The 22,677-nt window shown below is 36.6% G+C and overlaps 1 protein-coding gene across 1 annotated transcript in view; it reads left to right on the forward strand.

Moving 5' to 3' along the window:
* The window catches only part of LOC102734275 (contactin-4), an 805,863-nt gene that overhangs the window by 522,665 nt on the left and 260,521 nt on the right, over nucleotides 1–22,677 (forward strand). Inside the window, exons 4-5 of the mRNA XM_081805865.1 lie at nucleotides 9,289–9,415; nucleotides 17,635–17,810. Coding sequence (XP_081661991.1) covers nucleotides 9,289–9,415; nucleotides 17,635–17,810 — 303 coding nt within the window. The remainder of the gene's footprint in view (nucleotides 1–9,288; nucleotides 9,416–17,634; nucleotides 17,811–22,677) is intronic.

The following is a 22,677-nucleotide window of genomic DNA, read 5'->3' on the forward strand; positions in this document are numbered from 1 at the left end:
TAAGAATTCTTCATATCAGTGAGTTCATATGATACATGTCTTTCTCTGATTGACTTATTTCGCTCAGCATAATACCCTCCAGTTCCATCCACGTCGTTGCAAATGGCAAGATTTCATTCCTTTTGATGGCTGCATAATATTCCATTGTATATATATATACCACATCTTCTTTATCCATTCATCTGTCAATGGACATCTTGGTGGAGCCAAACTCTTTTTTTTTTTTTAAAGATTTTATTTATTTATTTGAGAGAGAGAGTGAGAGAGAGAGCACAAGAGGGGGGAGCGGGAGAGGGAGAAGCAGACTCCCTGCTGAGCAGGTAGCCTGATGCGGGACTCGATCCCGGGACTCCAGGATCATGACCTGAGCCGAAGGCAGTCGCTTAACCAACTGAGCCACCCAGGCGCCCGAGCCAAACTCTACTTGTAAGGAAGAATTTATAGCGGTTAAAGAGAAAATACACACTCAAGCAGGCCCAGAGGTGGCAACTGCCCCCAGGGTTAGAGGTTAGGGGTGTCTTTTCTTTTTATGCTTGCGTGGTTTATGGGGCAAAGCTAGGAAGGTCTGACTGAGATTACCTCCAATCAATCACCTAAGGAACTCCTCCTACGTGTCCTGGGTGGTGTCTGGGGGAGGGGGAGATTGGACTTATATGGTCCTTATTGGAACTGTCATAGCAGCCTTCCCCTGGGTGGGCTCAGGGCAGAGGGAGGAGTAAAATCTGCAATATAAATATATTATAATGAAGCTATGAGTTACTTTAGGACAGCAATTATGGGTCAGGGTGCATGCATGCTCCCTGGGGACTCTTCCAGCTGTTTGTGTTCTTGCGGTGGTTGTAGGTTTCCCTGCTCATACCTAGCTAACTGCACACTAGGTCATTGTGAGCAGGAGAGAAGGGATATAGGGGAACTTTATGTACTTTCTGTTCAATTTTTCTGTAAACCTAAAATTGCTCTAAAGAATAAAGTTTATTAAGTAAAAGATAAACTTACCTGATTATCATCTGGCAGTCCCCCTAGAAAACACACCCCATGAGGGCAGGATGGTGTCTACTTTGCATACTATATGTGCTCTACCTACACTATCGATATTGGCACATCATGTGGGCTAATACACTCTGATCAGAAACTGTTTGGGTCAGAAATGCTTGAGAATTAAGAATTTTTCTGAGCTTAGAAACAGAATATGGTCCATAAAATATACCCAGTGTTACATAACATCCCCAGCTGAGTCTGGGTCAGTACTCCATAATCAAACACATTTATAATTCTCTAGCAATATTCACACTAAGGCTGTATATAGCCTCACATCCCTTTAGGTCAGTTTTTGCCTCAAAATGAGTTGCAGAATATTTGCATTTGTTGAAATTTATCTTTATTTTCATAACTGGAACTTGACGTCAGAATCACCCATGTACTTATATTTAAAGGAGCAATGAATCCATTGTTCCTGAAATGTGTCAGGATTTGGAGTCAGGGTTCAGAGTAGGATATGCTGACCCATTCCCCCTTGTTGTTCTTTGCCACCCCTATGAATGTTTCCTTCAGCAATGCAGATTTTTTTTTTCCCCAACAGAGACAACTTCTATCTCCTCACACTTCCCACACCTCACCACCATTTCTAATATCTGGCATTACATACAATTAGGTCCTCATTATGTGTGACAAAATGTATGATGACAACAGCACTATTCTGTTCAGCAGGAAACAAAGAGTAGGAGAAGGGTTCATTTCTCATTTGGACTTTCTTTCACTTTCTGCCTTCAAACATATACCGGCTGTCTGCAGACTTCTCTGTTCCTTCCTGTTTAAAATGCTCATGAAAGGGGGTTAAAAGAAGGAAGGTGGAAGCAAGGACAGATGAAAGAAATATCTTGTCCTTTAAGCAGGCATGTCTGTCTCCTCTCATGTTTGTTTTGCCTCTGCTCTATTCAACTGAACAAGCAAATGGAACAAAGCAGATCCTTATTCAATAAAAATGCTGTGTGTGGGCTAGTGTCACACACAGGCACTTGTGTGGGGCCTTTGAACATCCCTTGCTATTTATGTTGAAAGACTAACAACACTAAATTGTATTTGTAATGATAGTTTGACAGCTGTCGAGTCATCATTTCTACAATCAATGATACAATTTTGGAGGAAAAAATATTCATATTCTAGAAAACCAGTTAAGAGTATTTCATTTGTTTTTGAATTACCATAGGTGATTGTCCATACATTTTGTGAGTAATTTTCATCCACTTAGATGCTGCTGACCTTACAGTTTCTTAGCCAAAATGAATCTCCATGATTGTGAGAAAGGCTGGAGGAGAAGACTCCCAGCCAGCACAATAGAGTGGACCCTGTGTATGTCTTTCTTAGAACACTCTGGTGGCAGAATGAATAATGTTTCTTCCCATTGGGCTTCCCCATTGATGCAAGTGCCGAGAGGGAGAAAGTAAAATACGAATGTGACTCTGGGAGCACACCCAACAAACCAGTTTAGCAGAAGAACTACCCCTTCCTTGTCCCTGGTGAAGTGGCTTTGGTCTGCAATCCAATAAGGCAACATGTTCACACTGATTACAAACATAGCATTGATGCTCTTGAATGGTCAAGGGCTTCACAGGATGCAGAGTAAAAAATACAGCATGACAAAGCCACTTTTGTTTGCATCAGGATGCTTCTGTGCGTGTATAATGTAACAAACTATCTAGCTTCCAGATGTGACCCAGATGTAACTCCCATCTAAACCCACAAGCTCATGTTCTGAGCTCACACTCAAACCCTTGTGTTCCCCATTAGGTGTCCTAGAGTCTACTTCCTGAATTGAGATTGTTGCCATTTAAGTGTTTCTGCCTAAGACCAGGTGTTTAATCAAAAGCCTATTTGATGTCGTAGGAAGACTGACTATATATCACAGTCCTAGATTCTTGACTGTTGTGGCAGCACTTCATACCTGCCATTAGGATTAAGGGCCTAAACAACCCCCAGGTGCAACACCTGGGAACTCCACAGCAATTACAACTAGAATCGAATCTGGTATTTTTAGTTTTCTAAGATGAGATCAGAGTATTGCATTTTTGTCCTTTCCCAGCAGAGTTGAGTCACTGAGTTTGCAAGAGATGAAAAATATTTCCAGCAGAAGTGAAGTGCATTGACCTAAGGGCTTTGCTAGAGACATGTGGCCTTTTACCCCATCCCACATGGTAGCTACAGAGTGATCTAGCACATAGAACAAAACTCTGCAGGGTTGTTTTTCTGTATCCTTAATTGGTTTAGGGCTGAAAGTCATCTGTGCTCGATTCATAACTTAAGGTACTACTTTTCAAACTGTAGAATGCACAATAATGAACAGTGGTGCTGAGCTCTGGTAGTTAAAATCTAGTAGGTCTGGCAGGAGCTCAAACATCTACCTTTCATCAAGCACCACCAGGTAAGGTGACATTGATGCAGGAGGTTTCTAGACCACACTTGGAGAAATAAGTTTAGGCATAGCTTGATTTTTTTTTTTTTTTTTTTTTTTTGGCTAAGTTGCTTTCTATGAAATATTTATCTTGAGATCCTACCAGCTGTCTGATATGGCTCAGGCCTTTAATGCCTTTCCTTCCTTTACTGGCTACCTTTTAGGATTGTTTACAGATGCCCTATTAAAAAAAGATCTACATTTAGCATTAGTGGACTTTTCCAAGCCATCCTACCCACTAGCTTGTTTCTTTATGCATGTTGTCTTTTCCTGACCTTGCACTTGGAATGGAGATTACACTCTACACTTGCTCCACTGTACTTGATACATGGGCCTCTGCTTTGCTTCCTTGAGTACACGATCCCCTGAGATTCGGTCATAGTTTTCTCTTCTCGGTCTCAGAAAAACTCAGGCCACCCATCCATTCCCATTTCTTTTCCTAATCTGGCTTCTGGTAGCCTAACTGAGCAGCATTTTGCTTGCCTAGGGGAGAAATTTGGGGAGATGTCAAAATGGGCCCAATTAATTAAAAAAAAAAAAAAACAGTAATATCATTGATTTTCCAAAGCTGCAGATGAAATAACTGACACCTAACTGTGGAAAGGTGTTTTATTACTGTATTTCTTAGAGGGTAATTTTATTTTTAGGTAAAAGTCATTTTTGTTTCCATTACAGATACAGTACATTTTTAGTCTGTGACCTGGGAAAATACATTCAAGATTAAATAATCTCTTTAAATCTAAAGTTCTACAATTCTATGCATCTCTTTCAGTACTCCAAACATTTTAAGAGTAGCCCTGACACTACATTTTGTTTCTGGAACATTTACAGGAGGAAGCAAGAAGAAATTGGCTGACAAACATTGATTTTCATCTCCCCCCAAAAATAGATTTTAAAAAGAAAAGAATCAAATGGGGAAAGGAGTTTGAGAATCATTTGTTAAGAACAGTGTTTTCCAATAACTTTAAGTATTTGATGAACAAAGGGGGAGAAAGTTTAAGGGTAGTCTGACCTTTAACCTAAATAAATTTCTGGTCATGAAATTTCTACTCTTTTCTGAAAACCCAAAGGTTTCCCAGGCTTTGTTGAAACATGAGAGGGAGCTTTCCTAAGTTTAGGTTTTCTCTCTTCTTTTTACAAATATGTGGTTTACTCAGAAACTAGTCCATGAGAATTTCTGTGATATGGAACTTGAGGGAATGCAGGTAGTATTGTAGAAGTAGGCTAGTGACCAACTGGCAGATAGTTTCCAAGCAGAGGGGAACCCAGGAAATCATGATGTACCAGTATTAGCTTCTGCACTAAATCCCCTAGGCTGGGGCTAGGATCAATGATCTGGAATTTGAAACACTGTATCTGGGCTATTGGCAACCTGGCTCCTCTCTTTTTCTCTTAACCATGATTTTCAAGAATTTCCAGGAGGATGAAAAATAATTGCTTGCTGCTCCCCTGAGAGATCCCTGATAATAATGTGAGTCCATTGCCCTAACTTCTCCAAGCTAAGTGAGTCATTGGGATGATTTTTCACCCTTTTGGGAATCCACAAGTTAAAACATCAATCCGAACATCCTGTCACTTAAATGAGGTTCATTTCTTATAAACAAAGGGTAGTGGTTACAGCAAGAATGTAATGTATATCAAGTGAGGGTAAGTTATCGCTATAGGTCAGTGGATTATTTTGTCACCCTGGGGATGCCTTTGCTTTGTCACATCAGTGCCTCTTCTTTGTCACATAGAACCCTTGGGGGGTTCTCACATTTAGCTGCTGGCATTCAACTGTGAGTATTCTAAGGAAATATTGGCTTGGTTTCAGCGTAAGTCCTGTACCTTGACAAATCCATCCATTTTCTTTGTTTTTCTTTTTTTATTATTATGTTAATCACCAAACATTACATCATTAGTTTTTGATGTAGTGTTCCATGATTCATTATTTGCGTGTAACACCCAATGCTCCATGCAGAACGTGCCCTCTTTAATACCCATCACCAGGCTAACCCATCCTCCCACCCAAATTCATCCATTTTCTTTGTGTGAGTTAGTTTTATCGTTTTCTGTTCCTATCTGCTTGCCTCTCAGCTGTTAGTCCAAACATGTGCTAAAAAGTCCTTCTCTAAATGTTATCAAGCAAAGATAAATTGGTTTGACTTTGCCCAACAGAGAAAGTTTAGGAATGTGTCTAAAGCCGGTGTTGGTTGATGTTCTGCTCTTAGGAAATGGAGAGCTAGGAACAAAAGGATCTGTGTTAGTAGTTTTAAAATTTTAGTGTGCAAAAGAATCACCCAGATTCAATTAGGTTAAAGACAAATTCATGGACCCTGGATTTTTCTGGTGCAGTCAGTCTGGACTGGGATTTAGAAAAACAAGCTCTGTACTTGCTCAATCCTTGCATGATATGATTACAATGCAGGTGGTCAACGGTCTAACTTTGAAACATACTGGCTTATTAAAACCTTGTCCTTTGTCATTTTCTGAGATGCTCCTTTACTTCTGTAGGCTGAAAATCATGGCTACCCCTCTGATTACATAGAACAAGTTACCATGACAGAGAAAAGGGTGAACTTTATCTTCTAGGCTTTACAAATGGCAAATGCAAAGTGTTTTATATGTACCTTCAAGCCTTCAAGACACTTGAAAGTCACTTTGTCACGACTACGCAAAAATAGAACAAACTTACTTGATGCCTCCCTCCATGTTTCATCTAAGAATTCATTCTGAGGACTCTGTTTCACCCAGCTTCCTCAAGGTTTGAGAGAAACAAAGCAACCCTTTAACTCTTTTTTTTTTTTTTTTTTGTCAAAAATGTTAGTGTAGTAACTCTAGGCTAAAGTTTTTAAAGTTAGGTTATCTGTTTTCTACACCTGCATTGCTAAACTTTCTAAAATCTCTCCCTCCATCTTTTTGAAACCAAACAGCTCATATTTGAAAGGCTGTGGATTTCCTTAGATGAAAACTGAAATACCATTCCCTTTATGCTAATGTTAATTTATAGGCAGCAAGCTTGGTTAACCAAGAGAAAATAAAAACTTTGGATGAAATGTGTTATTTATAGTGAATGCGAAGCATCGTTATTATCAATTCTTGTTACAAAATACACAGAAAAAAATACCATTTTTGTTATTTAAATATGGCATGGATACATTGAGAAATAGTACAGATGTTAATCCACAGCCTCTCAGCTGCATCCTGGATAATCATTATTATGTTTTATTCTTATTTGGAATTACTAGTAATAGACTGTGTATTTCTGTATGAAATTCAAATCAGGGAACACCAATGAATTGAGATGATTGATATTATATATATATATATACACACATAATTGTGGAATTGGGACAACAATAGAAATATTTCTCTCTTAGAGAAAAATCCACCAAGTGTGCTGCTATGTTAGTGATCTTGATAAGTAACATTTGTTACTTAAATAGATATGCCAAAAATTCACATAATTCTTCACATTTGAATTGAGCTAATCCTTGACCACTGTTTAAATTTGTTTTGAAACTATCTATATAATTGTTGAAAATCTGAAATGTAAATATCCGGATTTTGAAGTATCTGGCTTTAAACTATGAGTGTTAAAAAAAAAATAGATGTTTATGTACTTTCATTCTATGCTTTTGAGTTCTTTGGCAGATCCTGTTTTCTTTGTTTAAGTCTCATTAATGTGAGATTTTATACATCGAGTAAGGAGAGAGGATGGTGTTGGTAATATAATTCGTGTCATCTTTGAATGCAAATTTCACATGTATGTGCATGTAAGTTCATGGGCAAATATTCAGGGATTCTTTCCCATTCTTAACCAGTATAGAACCACTGACCTAGTCCAATCCTATTATTTTAGAGATGACAAAATTGAGGGCTAGAGAGACTAAGTGATGGAGAGCTAGGTCATGGATTTAGTAGTTGACCCAAGGCATTGAATCTCAGTTCATGGTTTTTCTGAATTCACATCCTGTTTTTCTTTTTTTTTTTTTTTTAAATTTTTTATTTATTTATTTGACAGAGAGAGACATAGTGAGAGCAGGAACACAAGCAGGGGGAGCGGCAGGCAGAGGGAGAAGCAGGCTCCCCACGGAGCAGGGAGCCCGATGTGGGACTCGATTCCAGGACCCTGGGATCATGGCCTGAGCCGAAGGCAGACGCTTAACCAACTGAGCCACCCAGGCGCCCCAACACATCCTGTTTTTCTTACCATGAGGTCATTGGCTGTCCTTACTCCTCTATAATAAAATAGAATTCTGTTTTGTCATCTTGTCTCCTTACATTTTCTTCTATCCCAGCCTCAACATATGGATGTTTTTAAGCCTGGGTTATAAGCCTCAAAAGAAATTACCTTACTTCCTGTCCTTCACCAAGATTCCCAAACCAGCTTTATTCTTTTTCCTCAGTCCTGATACATCTGCATGAATTTACTCTCATCTTATCACCTATCAACAAAGGCTGGTTATAAGGGTTTTCCAGGATAGCAGTTGCAATTCACACTCTTCAAAATAATCACACCTAAGCAGGGAGTGGATTGTCAGCTCCAGGGTGATATTCAGTATTATTTTATATCAAAGCCACTGGCCCTTCTCTCTGGAAATTCATCAGGCAATGCCTACGTCAGCTGATTGAATACATTAAAAATTACACACAAATAGAACAAATCCTTATAATGATCTTCTATGTATAAGCTACTGTACTTGGTATTGGTATCAGAACATACCAAAATGTGTACGATACATCATGCTCTCAAGGAGCTTACTGTCCAAAGCAGGAAAAAGCAAGGTACAGATACACTTGATAGAAAAAGTTAAGTGGCTAGAGGGAAATATAATTGAAGAATCATGTGGCTAAACAACGAAGATAAAGGTTGAGAAAAGCTTTCTAAGATAAAAAAAGAAAAAGAACTTGAACTGGATTTTGAAGAATGAAAATCACTTTCATGGGCATAGGTGGTGAGATGCATTTTGACTAATCTTTATTATGTTGTATACTCTAGAAACATGTACTTTATACTGCTACTTCAAGTTTGGTTTGTGGATTATTCCAGTCTTTAAACTTTATTGCTGTTTTGTGATAAAGTAAGTTTCATACATCTAGTCACTGTTAATTGAGAGAAAGCATTTAGAAACTCATACATCATTGTATACTCAAGTATCATTGAACTAGCTATAGACTAGTTTGGGTGTTATTGAATTTGTGTGCTGAGTCACATGGTTCCAGCTGTATGCTATTTACACGAACATACCCTCATATGGATCCCTAATAGGCTGGGAAAAAAAACAAGCTGGTCATTTACCAGGTAATTTGAGAATCATGACTCTAGGTTGTTCTTTACTTACATAGACAATTTAAGAAACTTTTATACATATTTTAGCAGTACAGAGATGTTTCCCATTATTAATGTATTTATGAAATCATCATTGCTTGTTTCCAATTATATTATCCCATTACAGAGCAGAGAAATTTTTAACTTTGTGACATTAGATGGTCTCCCAGGACGACAGCAGCACAAGAGCTGTAGAAGGCACAAAATGTAAACAAAGTAAAAGGGTGAGCAAAAGGCAGATGGAACAATAAGTAAGAGGAAAGGAAAGGGAATGTCAGGCATTCTGGAAATTGTTAATAAAAATAAGTTGTCAATATGAAATAGGAGAGTCTGTGTCTCCACTTCATTATAATCTATGAAGGATTAGTCTTCAGTGGGAAATTTCACCTAAAGGCTGAAACTAAATCTGTTGTTATTTTTTGTTGTTGTTATTTTACCACTCTTATTTTCATTTTGTTAGTTGTTTCCTGTTATTGTTCGTATTTGGAAGATGTTCTTCATTTTTGGGCATTATCTCCCCTCATTTCAGATGACTACACACTGCATGGCCCTGTTTTTATTCAAGAACCAAGTCATGTGATGTTCCCTTTGAATTCTGAGGAGAAAAAGGTGAAGCTCAACTGTGAAGTTAAAGGGAATCCAAAACCGCATATCAGGTTCGTTAATTTAAATCATATGTTTCCGTGCATACAAGTTCTGTTATTAAAACTGACAAGTACTTACAGAGTACTAATTACATAAAGATCTTTCAGACAGGCATCATAGGATATCCTGAGACACTAAAGAGATCATTGTGTTCATGAAATGTTTAGTGCCCAACTTCTGTTTCTGGCTGTCCTAGGCATTAAATATCCTATTTGACCCCCTCACTGAAAGCCTAACTATTTCTTAACATATTTTTAAATCACTTTTAACAGATGCATCAACAAACTGGTATCATAGTAAGAAGTACTCGGAAGTCAAAAAATAAGTGGGTTGGGAACCCAGAGAAGAAAACTGACCCCCTAAAAGCAGTTTTCACCTTGATGAACTATGTGAACTAGAGCCTTGGGTTTTGTAGCCTAGAGTCAACCAAGAGGAGAGTCTAACATGAGAATACCTCCTAGAATAGACCTGGGACCTAAAGGCTATGTACTTAGAGTGCCTGTAACAAGAAATAAGCTTGCCTCCCCAAAGAATTGTAAAACAAAAGTAATTGCCTATTTCAAACTTTGGTGCTAAGTGGTTTTAATAGAAGATGAGACACAGCTGAAAGAATTAGTAAATTGCCAGGTATATCTGAAGAAACCATTCAAAGGCAGCAGAAATAAAGAGAAGCAAAGGGAGAGTGAGAGAGAAGGAGGAGGGAGAGAGAGAGGGAGAGAAAGAGAAAGCCAAAAAATAGAGATTAATAGAAAATGTTTATATGTGTTTAATCAAAGTTCCATAAGGAAACGCAAGGGAGAATGAGGCAGAGGTAATATTTTAAGAGGAGGTTAAGAATTTTCCAAAGCTAAATAAAAATTCCATGCTATAAGAGTGCCTGGAGGGCTCAGTCAGTGGAACATGCAACACTTTATTTCGGGGTCGTGAGTTCCAGCCCCATGTTGGGTCCACGTACAGATTACCTAAAAATAAGATCTTTAAAAAAAAAAAGTTAAAAAATAAAATAAATTCCAAGCTATATATTTAGGTAGCCAAATGAATTTCAAGGAGTACAAATAAAAATAAAGCCTCATCTAGAATTATTATAGTGAAACAGCAGAACACCCAAGTTGAAGACACAATCATAAAAATAGTCAAGCTTGTAATATAGATAACCTTCAAATAGATGGCAGACCAGCAACTGACTTCTCAATAGTAACAAAAAATCAAGATGGCAGACAGAATCTTCGATATGCTGAGAGAGATTTAACTGTCAAATTTCAATATAGCAGAAATATTTTTTAGGAGAACAAAATAAGTGTGTTCTCAGGCATTCAGAAACTAAGGTTTGACTCGAACAAGGGTGCCTGGGTGGCTCAGTCGGTTAAGCGTCTGCCTTTGGCTCTGGTTGTGATCCCAGGGTCCAGGGATGGAGTCCCATATCGGGCTCCTTGCCAAGGTCCTGAGATCAAGCCCTGTGTGGGGCTCCCTCCTCAGAGGGGAGCCTGCTTCTCCCCGCCCCCCCCGCTCCTCTCTCTCTCACTCTCTCAAATAAATAAAGTCTTTTTAAAAAAAATAAAATTTGACTCCAGCAGACACACTTACTAAAGAAAATTTTAAAAAGATATAATTGAAACAAAATAAAAATGATCCCAGGTAAAGTATCTGAGATACAAGAACAAATGATAGTAAAGCAAATGGTGAAGGTTGATATTTCCACATTAAAATCAATTGCAATTATACTAAAAAATAAAAATAATAACAATATAGACTGTCTTGTGGAGATAAAGAAAAATTAGAAGTAATGACAATAATAGAAATAAATTTTAAAAAGATATACTGCACAATGGATTCATACACGTGGTTAAAAAAAGTGAAATAGAATTTGACCCCTCCCTGACCACATACACAAAGACCAATTTCAGGTGACTAGAAAGCCTACATGGGACATACACAGTTTTAAAAGAAGATAGGCATACATATCTATGACTTTGGAGAGAAGGAAATATTTCTCAAATATGACAGAAAAAGCACAAATCAGAAAAGAAAATATTTAACTTCATTAACGTTAAGAACTTCTGTTCAACAGAAATACTGAGATGAGTAAAATTTCAAGCTTCCAACTGGGAGAAGATATTTTTAATACATGTCATTGGCAAAGAAATAATATCCAAAAATATTTTTTAAATCCTCACAAATCAAAAAGTAAAAAACTTTCTTTTAGTATCCTAGTAGAAACATTACCAAAAGACTTGATTAGGTACTTCTAAGAAAAGGAATATCACATATCCATTTAATAGGTAGAAAGATTGTCAGTGTCATTAGTGAGCAGAAATATGCAAATTAAAACTAAAATGACACATTCTTGCAAACCTAGCAGATTAGCAGAAATTTAGAAAACTAAATTCAATATAATATAAATAAATATAACCTGGTATGTTCATACAAGGTAACCCCATGCAGTAGTGAAAATGATGAATTACAGCTGCAACATGATGGATCACAGGAACATAATTTTCAGCAAACAAAGCAAGTCACAAAAGACTAGTATAATTCCATATTTATAAAGTTCAAGAGCAGGTAAGATGGAACAGTTGTTTAAGGATACCAACATACTTGATAAAATCATAAAATCAAGGGAAAGAAAAAAGCAAAGTTAGAGATTATAATTAACCATTGAGAAGGGAGTCACTAGAATCAAAGCAGAAATGGAGACTTTAAAAGTAACATTACTTTTCTTAGACACAGATCTTTATTGTCTTGTGATTCTTTATAACGTTAGGGAGGATGAAATTTTCTTCTGTCCAAGATCCTTCTAGCTGGACTAAGAATTAAATTTACACGAGGCAGAGTAACAGAAGAAAATCAAATTTAAATTCATATGTATGAGGAATCTACACAGACATGAAATTCCAAAGACAGGCAAAAATATGGTATATATGTCATTCTGAACTAAGGAGAAGGGCGGGGTAGGGGTCTTGGGACTTCAAAGGGAAAGTGTGAAATTCACAGAAAGATAAAAAAGTAAATGTCTGGTGAATGTTTGTTGGGCCACACAGAGACGTGACTCCATATATCTTATAAATATGATTTTGCCTCTATTCACATTTAATGATAAGACTTTAAGCTAATAATATATAATAGGGTGTAAAAACCAAAATAATAGATAACATATGTCATAGCTTAGGGGAGGAAGAGATTGGATCATTAAGGATCCACAGAAGTGGGATATGACCTGAGATATTTAGTTTGTAAATTGGCAGAAGGCAAAGGACATCTGATACAAGTTAAAGGATGGTAGTATTAGTGTAGTAGAAATTATTTTAGAATTTAACTTTTGTGCCCATTCATTCATTCACCACTATATCGTCATTCATTACACCACCCAGTGTTTTTCAAACTATGAATTCTAGGTGCATGGAACTGGCTCAGCAATTACCCACAGTGAGTAATTGTAGAGTTTCTACCCAAGAGTCCACCATAGCAGCTCTCCTTTGAGTTGGGGTATGGATTAGGATTCTGAAAAACATGTGGTCCACGAAAGGTATTTGAAGCACTATATTAAGCCACTGTATTAAACCACTCTATTACCAGACACCACCCTAGGTTTTAGGTACTCAAAGATTAATAAACTGCATGTTCAAGTAGTGTGCTTTGGAGCACTGCTGAGAAGTGGGGAAGGTGGCTGCAGTGCTCTTCTGTAAGAATTGTGCTATCAGTGCTGGACAGGATGTCCAAGTTCTAGGGCATCCTGGAGGAAAGTCTACTTCAGGATGCAAGGGGACAATAACAGGGAAAGTTTCATAGAAAAGGAGATACTTAACTGAATCCGGAGGGCAAATGACGTTTTGCTATATGGATATTTTCCAAAGGAAGTGCATTACTGAAAAGAAAGGAAGAAAGAAAGAGAGAGAGAGAGAGAAAGGAAGGAAGGAAGGAAGGAAGGAAGGAAGGAAGGAAGGAAGAAAAAGAAAGAAAGAAAGAAAGAAAAAGAAAGAAAGAGAAAGAAAGAAAGAAAGAAAGAAAAAGAAAGAAAAGGAAGGAAGGAAGAAAAAGAAAGAAAGAAAGAGAAAGAAAGAAAGGAAGGAAGAAAGAAAGAAAGAAAGAAAGAAAGAAAAAGAAAGGAAGGAAGAAAAAGAAAGAAAAAAAGGAAAGGAAGGAAGGAAGAAAAAGAAAGAAAGAAAGAAAAAGAAAAGAAAGGAAGGAAGGAGGGAAGGAAGGAAGAAAAAGAAAGAAAGGAAGGAAAGGAAAGAAAGGAAAACCCTCTGTAATGGATATATAATTTATCATTCAAACCAGGACAGTTCTGAGAGTAAAAGGCCACTGTTAATAATTATTCTAGGAGAGCAGGTGTAAAACTACCACTGTCCTGGACAAACCAGAATGTGCACTTATTCTCCCTAGAATATGTTGAATTCAAGGTTAAATCAGATATTTTAAGATGTGTTATATAGTAAAAGATAAATGCAAGAGGCAAAGGTTCCTACATACATAAATGATGAGTTAAATGGGCCTATTTTTTAGTACAGAGCCAAGTGTAAGTTCAGATGTTAGCCATAAATGAAAACAAATTCTGCGGCAGAATTTGGCAAGTTGCTGCTTCGTTTTCCCCGCCCCTCCCCCCCCCAAACTGTGACCTTTAATTAGCATTGCTTTTATAACATTGTGTTTCAAGATACAGGGGCCTGCTTTGTTATTTAAAATAAGCAGTGGAACAGAAACCTATTATGTTTTTAAAGATTGCCTGGAAAAGCTGAGAAGAAAACTTTTAATCAAATGCACCAGCAGTTGGTTGCAGGGTACTGTGTTTTCCTTTATACCTTTGGCAGTTTCTCTGTAACATAATAGCCAGTTGCTACCTAGGAGCTAAAAACACCCTCTTGTTGAAGGAAAGAGTAAGGGATAGAATGGAGAGATAGGTATTTTCAAACATCTGTCTGGCTACACTTTTTCAGTGCTCAGGCTGACTTTGAGGAGGACAAACAAGTAGGAGAAATTCAAGGTGAACTCTCCATGGGGATTTTCAGCATTAGGTTTTTCCTCAAACACCACAACTGACCTCTCTTCTTTGTGTTTATTCCCTCAACTGAGCCTTCTCTTTTCATTGTTTCCTGCCCCTCAACTTTGAAAGGATTGACCTAGACCCAGAAAAATTTAAAAAGTGTTGACTTTTGCCAACTTTCCTTGTATTAGAGTTTCTTAAAGACTTGTGACATTACTTATTGCACTCAGCTTCCCTTTCCAGACAGAATGGACGTTCAAGTACTTGGCTGGAGTACTTTTGCTGTGAGGTTTGTGTTCAACTTAGTTTATAAACAACAAATTCCAAGTCACAAAGGTCTTGCCCATTCTTCCATTCCAAAGTTGAGACTGTGAACAAAGAAAGAGGGGTTTATTACAACAAATTCTATAGATAGCTTCCCAGCAAAGTCTGGAAAATTGTACCTCCCAGAACTTCATAGTGTCAGTATTTAGTTGGGCACAACCTGACTCTCTGGAAAGAGTTGAGTTATGGTTCCCCAAGTGATTCAGAAATCAGTTTATGAGACTAACTAATTTGTCCTGACCCCAGGGAAAATCTCTCTTTGCTCCACATGGGCATTGTCTCTATTACCAGTAGTTAAAAGATGATTCAAACATTGAAAATAAACTGTGATTTTTCAAGAGTGTTCCAGTATGGGATAGGATAAGGAATTCAGTGCAATCCACATTCAGTGGGAATGAACACTGACTGCATTGCAATAAAACTGGGTATAGTGCTTTGTAATCTAGTCTCAACTGCATTTCACAGCAAGCACTTTATTTTCTAAAAAATCCCTTTTCCTTTGCTATTTGTATGTAAAAGCAGGCAATAAAATAGATTAAGGGACTTTCTGCAGAGCATTTACGTTGAGATGACTAGTGTAGACAAACCTACAGAGGTGTTCTCATTATCCCCACAACCACTTTTCTAAAAAGGCTCACATGGTCCATTTCTAAATTCCACATTCTGCTTGCAGCTCACATTATATTGCAATTTCCTCTTTGAGTTCTTAGATTTGTCATATTAAATTGCTCCACTATCATTTGAAGTGAGAGTTAAAGCCAAGACGTGATCAGCTCACTCAAAAAAAAAAAAAAAAATGTCCAGGGCAGGCAGTCATTTCTAGAGATTCATGTTCATATAGACCTGCTAAAATAGAACCTGGCTTTCTCCTTTTATTACTTATTACTTTCATGTCTGTGTCAGAACACAGAATTACTGTCAAGCTTAAAAACAATGTCCGTTTCTAATACCCATCTTCTTATAAATGAACACATAAAGAGCTATGTCCCATTTTGTGATTTTGACCTACCTTTCCTGCCCCTCATGTCTCTATATTTTTACATTTCAAAGACATAGATGTGAACAAACATACACCACCATGCTGTAGTGGGCTAGAATGCTTCATAAACTGTTTATGCTCAAAGCTAAAATATACAGCAGAGAAGTAGAATATTTAGTCAGGTTCCACAGGCATTTATTGAGCGCAAGAAAGTGTCAAGGTCTAGACTGCTGTAGGGACAATACAAAAGTGATCTAGGCAAATTATCTACAGTGAAGGCAGAATTCCTACATAATAGAGCAGAGAGAATCCTATAGGAGACTGTGGAAAACTTCGATTAATTTTGACTAGGAATGCGGTGCCTGGGTGGCTCAGTCATTAAGCGTCTGCCTTTGGCTCAGGTCATGATCCCAGAGTCCTGTGATCAAGCCCCGCATTGGGCTCCCTGCTCAGCAGGAAACCTGCTTCTCCCTCTCCCACTCCCCCTGCTTGTGTTCCCTCTCTCGCTGTGTCTCTGTCAAATAAATAAATAAAATCTTTAAAAAAAAATTTTTTTTGACTAGGAATATTGAAAAATACTTCATTGGAAGAAGTGTGACTTAAAATTGACCTTGAAGTGTGAGAGAGATCTTGACAGAAAGAAAAGGATCATCCTTAAACTTCTGCTTTTGTGGATACCAAATATCCAAAATCTTGAAACAAACTGTATTGCATTTTTTCATTTAAATCCTTTTACACTGTACATACCAGCCGTAGTACTCCAGAATTTATGAGAGGATGCACAATGCGCGTGTATGTACACAAATACATTTTAAATGGCTTTTGTTTTTTACTGATTGAAGGAGATAAAAATGAAAGTCTCTCATTCTCAGTCCTGTTATTGTTTCTTATCAATTTCCTTTGTGCTTCAGTGTTTCCTTATTTTTTGGTCTCCCAATGTGATGAATGCTACTGTGAGACTGTTGATATTTCAGAAGTTTCAACTATGATATTTGTGTAGAATTCGGGAGGGAAGGGGAGAAAAAATAAGACACATAGCCATTGAATTGTATTAGCTCAAGAGTTCCTAAGTATTCAAAGGAAGACAATTTGGTTAAAATAAGCTCTTTTTGGAATGTTATTGGCTGCAAAAAAAGAGAAAAAAAAAGAAAAAAGAAAAAGAAGTAGATCTTGTTAGTAAAGCTTTACTGTTTAAATGTGTGAGTCCCAGTAAAATTTATTTATAGGGCCAAACACTAGAGTCAGATACAATAGATGATTCAAGTAAACAAACAGAACTCTTTGCCTCTGTTACCTAATGGCCTGATCTGCAGTTTACTGGATGGTTGATTGATGTTTCAGTGCCATTGGCTAAGATCTTCAAAGTGATCCATGGTTAAGACTAGTTTGGTCCCTAAGACAGCTTTAGATCAATAGAGTTCCTCTGCTTTGCAGTCAGCCATTTCAGTCATACTAAGGACCAAATCAAAGCAACTCTGCTGCAATTCCATCAAATACTCAGCAATCTACCTGAAAGTGGTGTATTCTGTCATATGTATATACCCATTTAAAGAATAACTATAAACTAGGAGGGGAAAAAAAAAAGATTAGCTTCAAACTAGAAAAAGGACTTTTGCTGAGGAGCCCTCTTTGAAGAAAGTTGTACAAGATGCTATGGGGATTAAAAAAAAAAAAAAAAAGTGAAGCGTGTGTAGTATCAGATTAACCAGAAAAGGAGGTGTTAAAATTTTAATATCATTGTTTACTGTAAAAGACATGCTCTTTCCATAGCACTTAAGTTGTCACCATTGCTGGGTAGAGCATTTCTTCTTTTTTTTTTTTTTTGCCACGGTTAAAAAAGTCACAGATGGTATTTCCTGCTATTTATAGTTTTTATATAATTTAGATGATTCAGAAATATTGATTAATATTACAAGGCTTTATCTACTGGCATTTCTATACTATAGGTGGAAATTAAATGGAACAGATATTGACATTGGTGTGGATTTCCGCTACCGTGTTGTTGAAGGCAGCTTGTTGATCAATAACCCCAATAAAACCCAAGATGCTGGAACGTACCAGTGCATAGCAACAAACTCATTTGGAACAATTGTTAGCAGAGAAGCAAAGCTTCAGTTTGCCTGTAAGTAGCAATTACATCATGCTGCAAATGTTACTTCGAGTTTTTGTGCCATTAAGCCTTTAAAACAGTTTCTTTTTTTTTTTGCATATTTATTTATTTATTTTTAAAATTATTATGTTATGTTAATCACCATACATTACATCATTAGTTTTTGATGTAGTGTTCCATGATTCATTGTTTGCGTATAACACCCAGTGCTCCATGCAGTACGTGCCCTCTTTAATACCCATCACCAGGCTAACCCATCCCCCCACCCCCTTCCCCTCTAGAACCCTCAGTTTGTTTCTCAGAGTCCATAGTCTCTCATGGTTCGTCTCCCCCTCTGACTCCCCCCTTCATTCTTCCCCTCCTGCAAACAGTTTATTTTTAAAAACTAAATAGATTTTAATTTGTTATATGATCTTTACCTTTTTTTCATATTTGGGTAATATCTTGCTTACAGGATAAATTGTAAATCTAAGTGGAAAGATGTATTCTGCTTTTATAAAGTTGAAGACAGTTTGATTATATGATAGTTTGTTATGGGACTCTCTATACATATATAAATTCACACACTCAAATTTATACACAAACAAATTTACATACCAAGAAATTATACACATAGACACACACACATTATAGAGTGTGTATAAGCAAGCAATTGAACTGCCTGTAATAGTCAATTTGAGAAGTATTTAACCATAAAGCTCAGAGTTGCAAAAAAGGTCGGTAGTCTATTAATCCTATAATTCTCCAGTTTTTTTCTTATTTTATAGATTAGGAAAATTTTTAAAACCACTACAATAACAACAAAAAGTAGAGACAAAGTGTTAACTTCTACAACATACCTTTTGTATTTCCAGTTTAGAACATTTAAAAAATAAATTGCCATCTCTTAAGACCATCATCTAATAAAAGTTCATGAGCAATCAAAGAAAGTGGAATTTAGAAATAGCAAGTTGAAAATGAAATCCACAGGCAAGAGCAGTGAGTACACATTTGAGTATAGATGCCTTTGAGAATTGATGTTCAGCTACATTTTTAAGGGTTTATGTATTTGCATATGATTATATATTTCCTTGTGTAAAATCCCAACTCATACAGCAGTGCATTAATGTCAAAGGTTTCATAATTACAAAGTCTGTTGGCAGTAACACTGTAGAATATTCTCATTAACAAAATTCTCTCTGGGAACTCAACATCAAATATATCTAATATCCAGTGCTTAATCTATTATTGCCATCAGGTGGCATTTTTACTAGTTGAGAAATGAAGTTTCTGAGTATTAGGCATATATAGGATTCCAAGATTATTTTGTTTGTGGATATTTCCTGATAGAATCTGCCAAATATTCTTAGATGTGCAGAATAATAGAAGGATAATATGTCCAATTGAGTGCTATAGAACCGAACTATTTCTCTTGGTTTAATGCAAGTCTAATACCTATACTTATTTTTTAGGAATGACAAGTAAATTTTGTTGGATTCATTTTGAAAAATAATCATAGAATCTTTGATTCTCAGAGTAGGGAGATCTCTGCACTCAGTGAGATTACTTCTTTGATTTTTGGATTTCGTAGTATAAGAAAATTTTTAAGATAGCAATAGTAACAACAAAAAATAAAGGTTGATAATAGCATTACTAACCCTATCTTTCTAATTTATTACATTGAAAAAAAAACAAATTACCAACTCTTAAGACTATCCTTTTGTAAGAGTCCAGGCATTTCTACTACCAAAACTATCCAAAAGACAGAATATCATATTTGAGGGTGGTCATTTATTTTTTTGTTTTTGTTTTTGTTTTTGTTTTTGTTTTTTTAAGATTTTATTTATTTTTTAACAGCGAGAGACACAGTGAGAGAGGGAACACAAGCAGGGAGAGTGGGAGAGGGAGATACAGGCTTCCCGCTGAGCAGGGAACCCGATGTGGGGCTCGATCCTAGGACCCTGAGATCATGACCTGAGCCGAAGGCAGACGCTTAACGACTGAGCCACCCAGACGCCTCTTGAGGGTGGTCATTTAATTACATTATTTTAGCCTACGGAAAAGCTCTGTCGTTCATTTTGTGGCTGAGCTGGCCTGAGGACCAGTGTTTGGAGTTCACTTTGCTTATCCCATTTAATGGGTAATGTAGGCATCCTGCCACTTTAAGAATCCATGGCTGATAGTTGTTCAAGAAGTTCTAAAAACAGAGATCTCACCTATTCATCACAAAGCATCCTGACCCATGGTAGACTGCTCTAGTTTTTCAAAAGTACAAAAACAGACCCAACATCTCTTTCTTAAAATTGGGCTAAATATCTAAATTTCCATCATTCTAACTGTAGGATTCTGGTTAGGCTTCAAATATGTGAAAACATGATCATGTCCCTTGATTTATAATAGTCATCTTTTCCAAGTATTTAATCTACAACTATCTTCTTCGTGACACACCATTTATGTAAATTTATCTATTAAATTGTGACCATATCAAAATGTACCCAATTCTATGCATGTGCCTTGACCTTTGCAGAGGACAGTGGGAACAGTAGTAGCTTACAATGTGAACTTATTTTTCAATGAATGCAGCTGACATTGATATTCATCTTTTTTTAAAGCCCCAGTCTCACATCGTAACCTTATTTTGAACATATGGTCCTGTAAAATCTGAGGATTGATTTTTATGGATGTCTATTAATCCCAAGCCACCCAACCATGTTATCTTGTTAACCTAAATTGAGAATATCATATTTACCCCTATTAAATTTACCTTCTAACTGATGACCCTTTGTTCCCTCACAGTTGAAATTGTTTTAAATCTTTTTTTTAATCTGACATATTGATTGTCCTCCTACTTTAATGTCAGCAGAAAATTTGATAAGCATGTGTACATTCAAATAATTGATACAACAGGTTGACCAGGACAGGGCAGCATGCCAGTCAGAACTTCCACTGAAACAAGATGAGATTGAACTTTTAAATCGATATTCTTTGCATATTCTTGTTCAGTTAGCCACAAATTTTCCCAAATATACTGTAATTGAACCCCAGTTTCTCCTATGTACTCTTAAAGTAGTGAGTATCTTTGTCAAATGCCTTGGTAAAATCAAGATGTATTGTTTCTTCAGCACCCCTCCTACCTGGTTTCTATGCATCTTCTCTACATCTTCTTTAACCATTTATCATAAAGCAGGCAGATTAATCTTTTAAACATGTAAATGAGATCATTCCACTTTCTGTTTTATGCGTTCTACTGCACTTAGAATAAATCTCAAATTCATTACCATGGTCTCATTTTAATTTCTTGAAAATGAGAATCTATCTTTTGCACTAGAGCCTTGATACTTTAATTCCCTCTGCTTTACATGCTTTTCTCATGATCCTTCACATACTCACTTTTCATGATCCTTCCTTCTCAATTTAGGTATGAGCTCCTAAGAGAAGGTTTTCACTTCACCCCGTCTAACCTAAGAAGTAATTCCTATCATTTCTGTTCTTCTCTTCTGTTTACCTTCTTCCAGCCCTCTACTTGTATATAACAGCATCCTCTCTTTCATTCATTAGGACTTAATACAACCTAGCATGATTTTATATATTTATTTTCTCTCATTATTTAATCGCTATGGTAGAATCTAAGTTCTAAGAGAACTGAGACTATTTTGTCCATCCTTATATCTGCAAAGTCTAGAACACTTTATATGTATGAATAAATGAATTCTTTAATTCATTTCATCTTTAGTGAAATAAAATTATTTTGGGAATGATGTATTTTTATAAACCCATACCTTTATATTCTAGTCATTTTCTAGAATCCAGCCTGTTGGTCTTCACTCTGCAGTTTCTAGACTTTTTTTCCTATCCTTTTTAAATAAAATTTTTTTTAAGATTTTATTTATTTATTTGACAGAGAGAGAGACAGTGAAAGAGGGAACACAAGCAGGGGAAGTGGGAGAAGGAGAAGCAGGCTTCCCGCTGAGCAGGGAGCCCGATGTGGGGCTCGATCCCGGGACCCTGGGATCATGACCTGAGCCGAAGGCAGACGCTTAATGACTGAGCCACCCAGGTGCCCTAAACAAATTTTTTAAAAAGATGTTGCCTTTATTCAAAAACCAATTTTAATTGTTTAGAATAAAATACTTTTCTTCAGTGATATAAGTCAACAATGACAATGTCATCTCCTGAATATTACTGACTAATTGCTTTCACCCCAAACATTTTCATAATCAGTGAGGGGAAAAAATGTTGTCTTTTGACCATACTTACTGCACCATAATATGCAAGTGAAAATACTTCTTCATTTTTAATCATATGATTTTATGGCTGAAACAGATCTTAAAAGATTCCTGGCCTGTATCATCTTAAAAATGAAAATTAAAATTAGAGTAACTGAATTACTCATGGTTATTTACACAGTGAATAAGTGACAGCCAAGGAAAACCAACCTCTGCTCCTAGTTCAGTGCACCTTTGCTCGCCTCTGCTTTAGACTCGCCTTGATTGATAAGAAAACATCCCTTCATCTTTATCTAACATGTCATACCTTCAAGTCTCATTTTTATACTTTATATAAATTTATCTATAGGGCAGTCTTATAAGGTAGACATTGTTTATGGATGATTTTTAAATCTTTTAATGCTGCTTTGTAGACAGAATTTGATAATCTCTTGTATTTAGCATTTTTTAAGAATGAATTAATTCACATAAGCAAAATATCTCATTAATGGGGATGATGCCTTTGAGAACCTACTCCTCCCCACTATTTTTTTCATTCAATATCGTTAGGATAGAAATCCTTTCTTATTAAAAAGCCATAGCATAATTTAAGTCCCTCTTGATGAGATGTGGACATTTTCATGAGCATACATTATTGTAATGCAATTTGGATCACGTTTTTTCAGTCCCCCTGC

This window comes from Leptonychotes weddellii, chromosome 1 (genome assembly GCF_054177405.1).
Source record: "Leptonychotes weddellii isolate Sample4059 chromosome 1, ASM5417740v2, whole genome shotgun sequence".
Classification (NCBI taxonomy): Eukaryota; Metazoa; Chordata; class Mammalia; order Carnivora; family Phocidae; genus Leptonychotes; species Leptonychotes weddellii.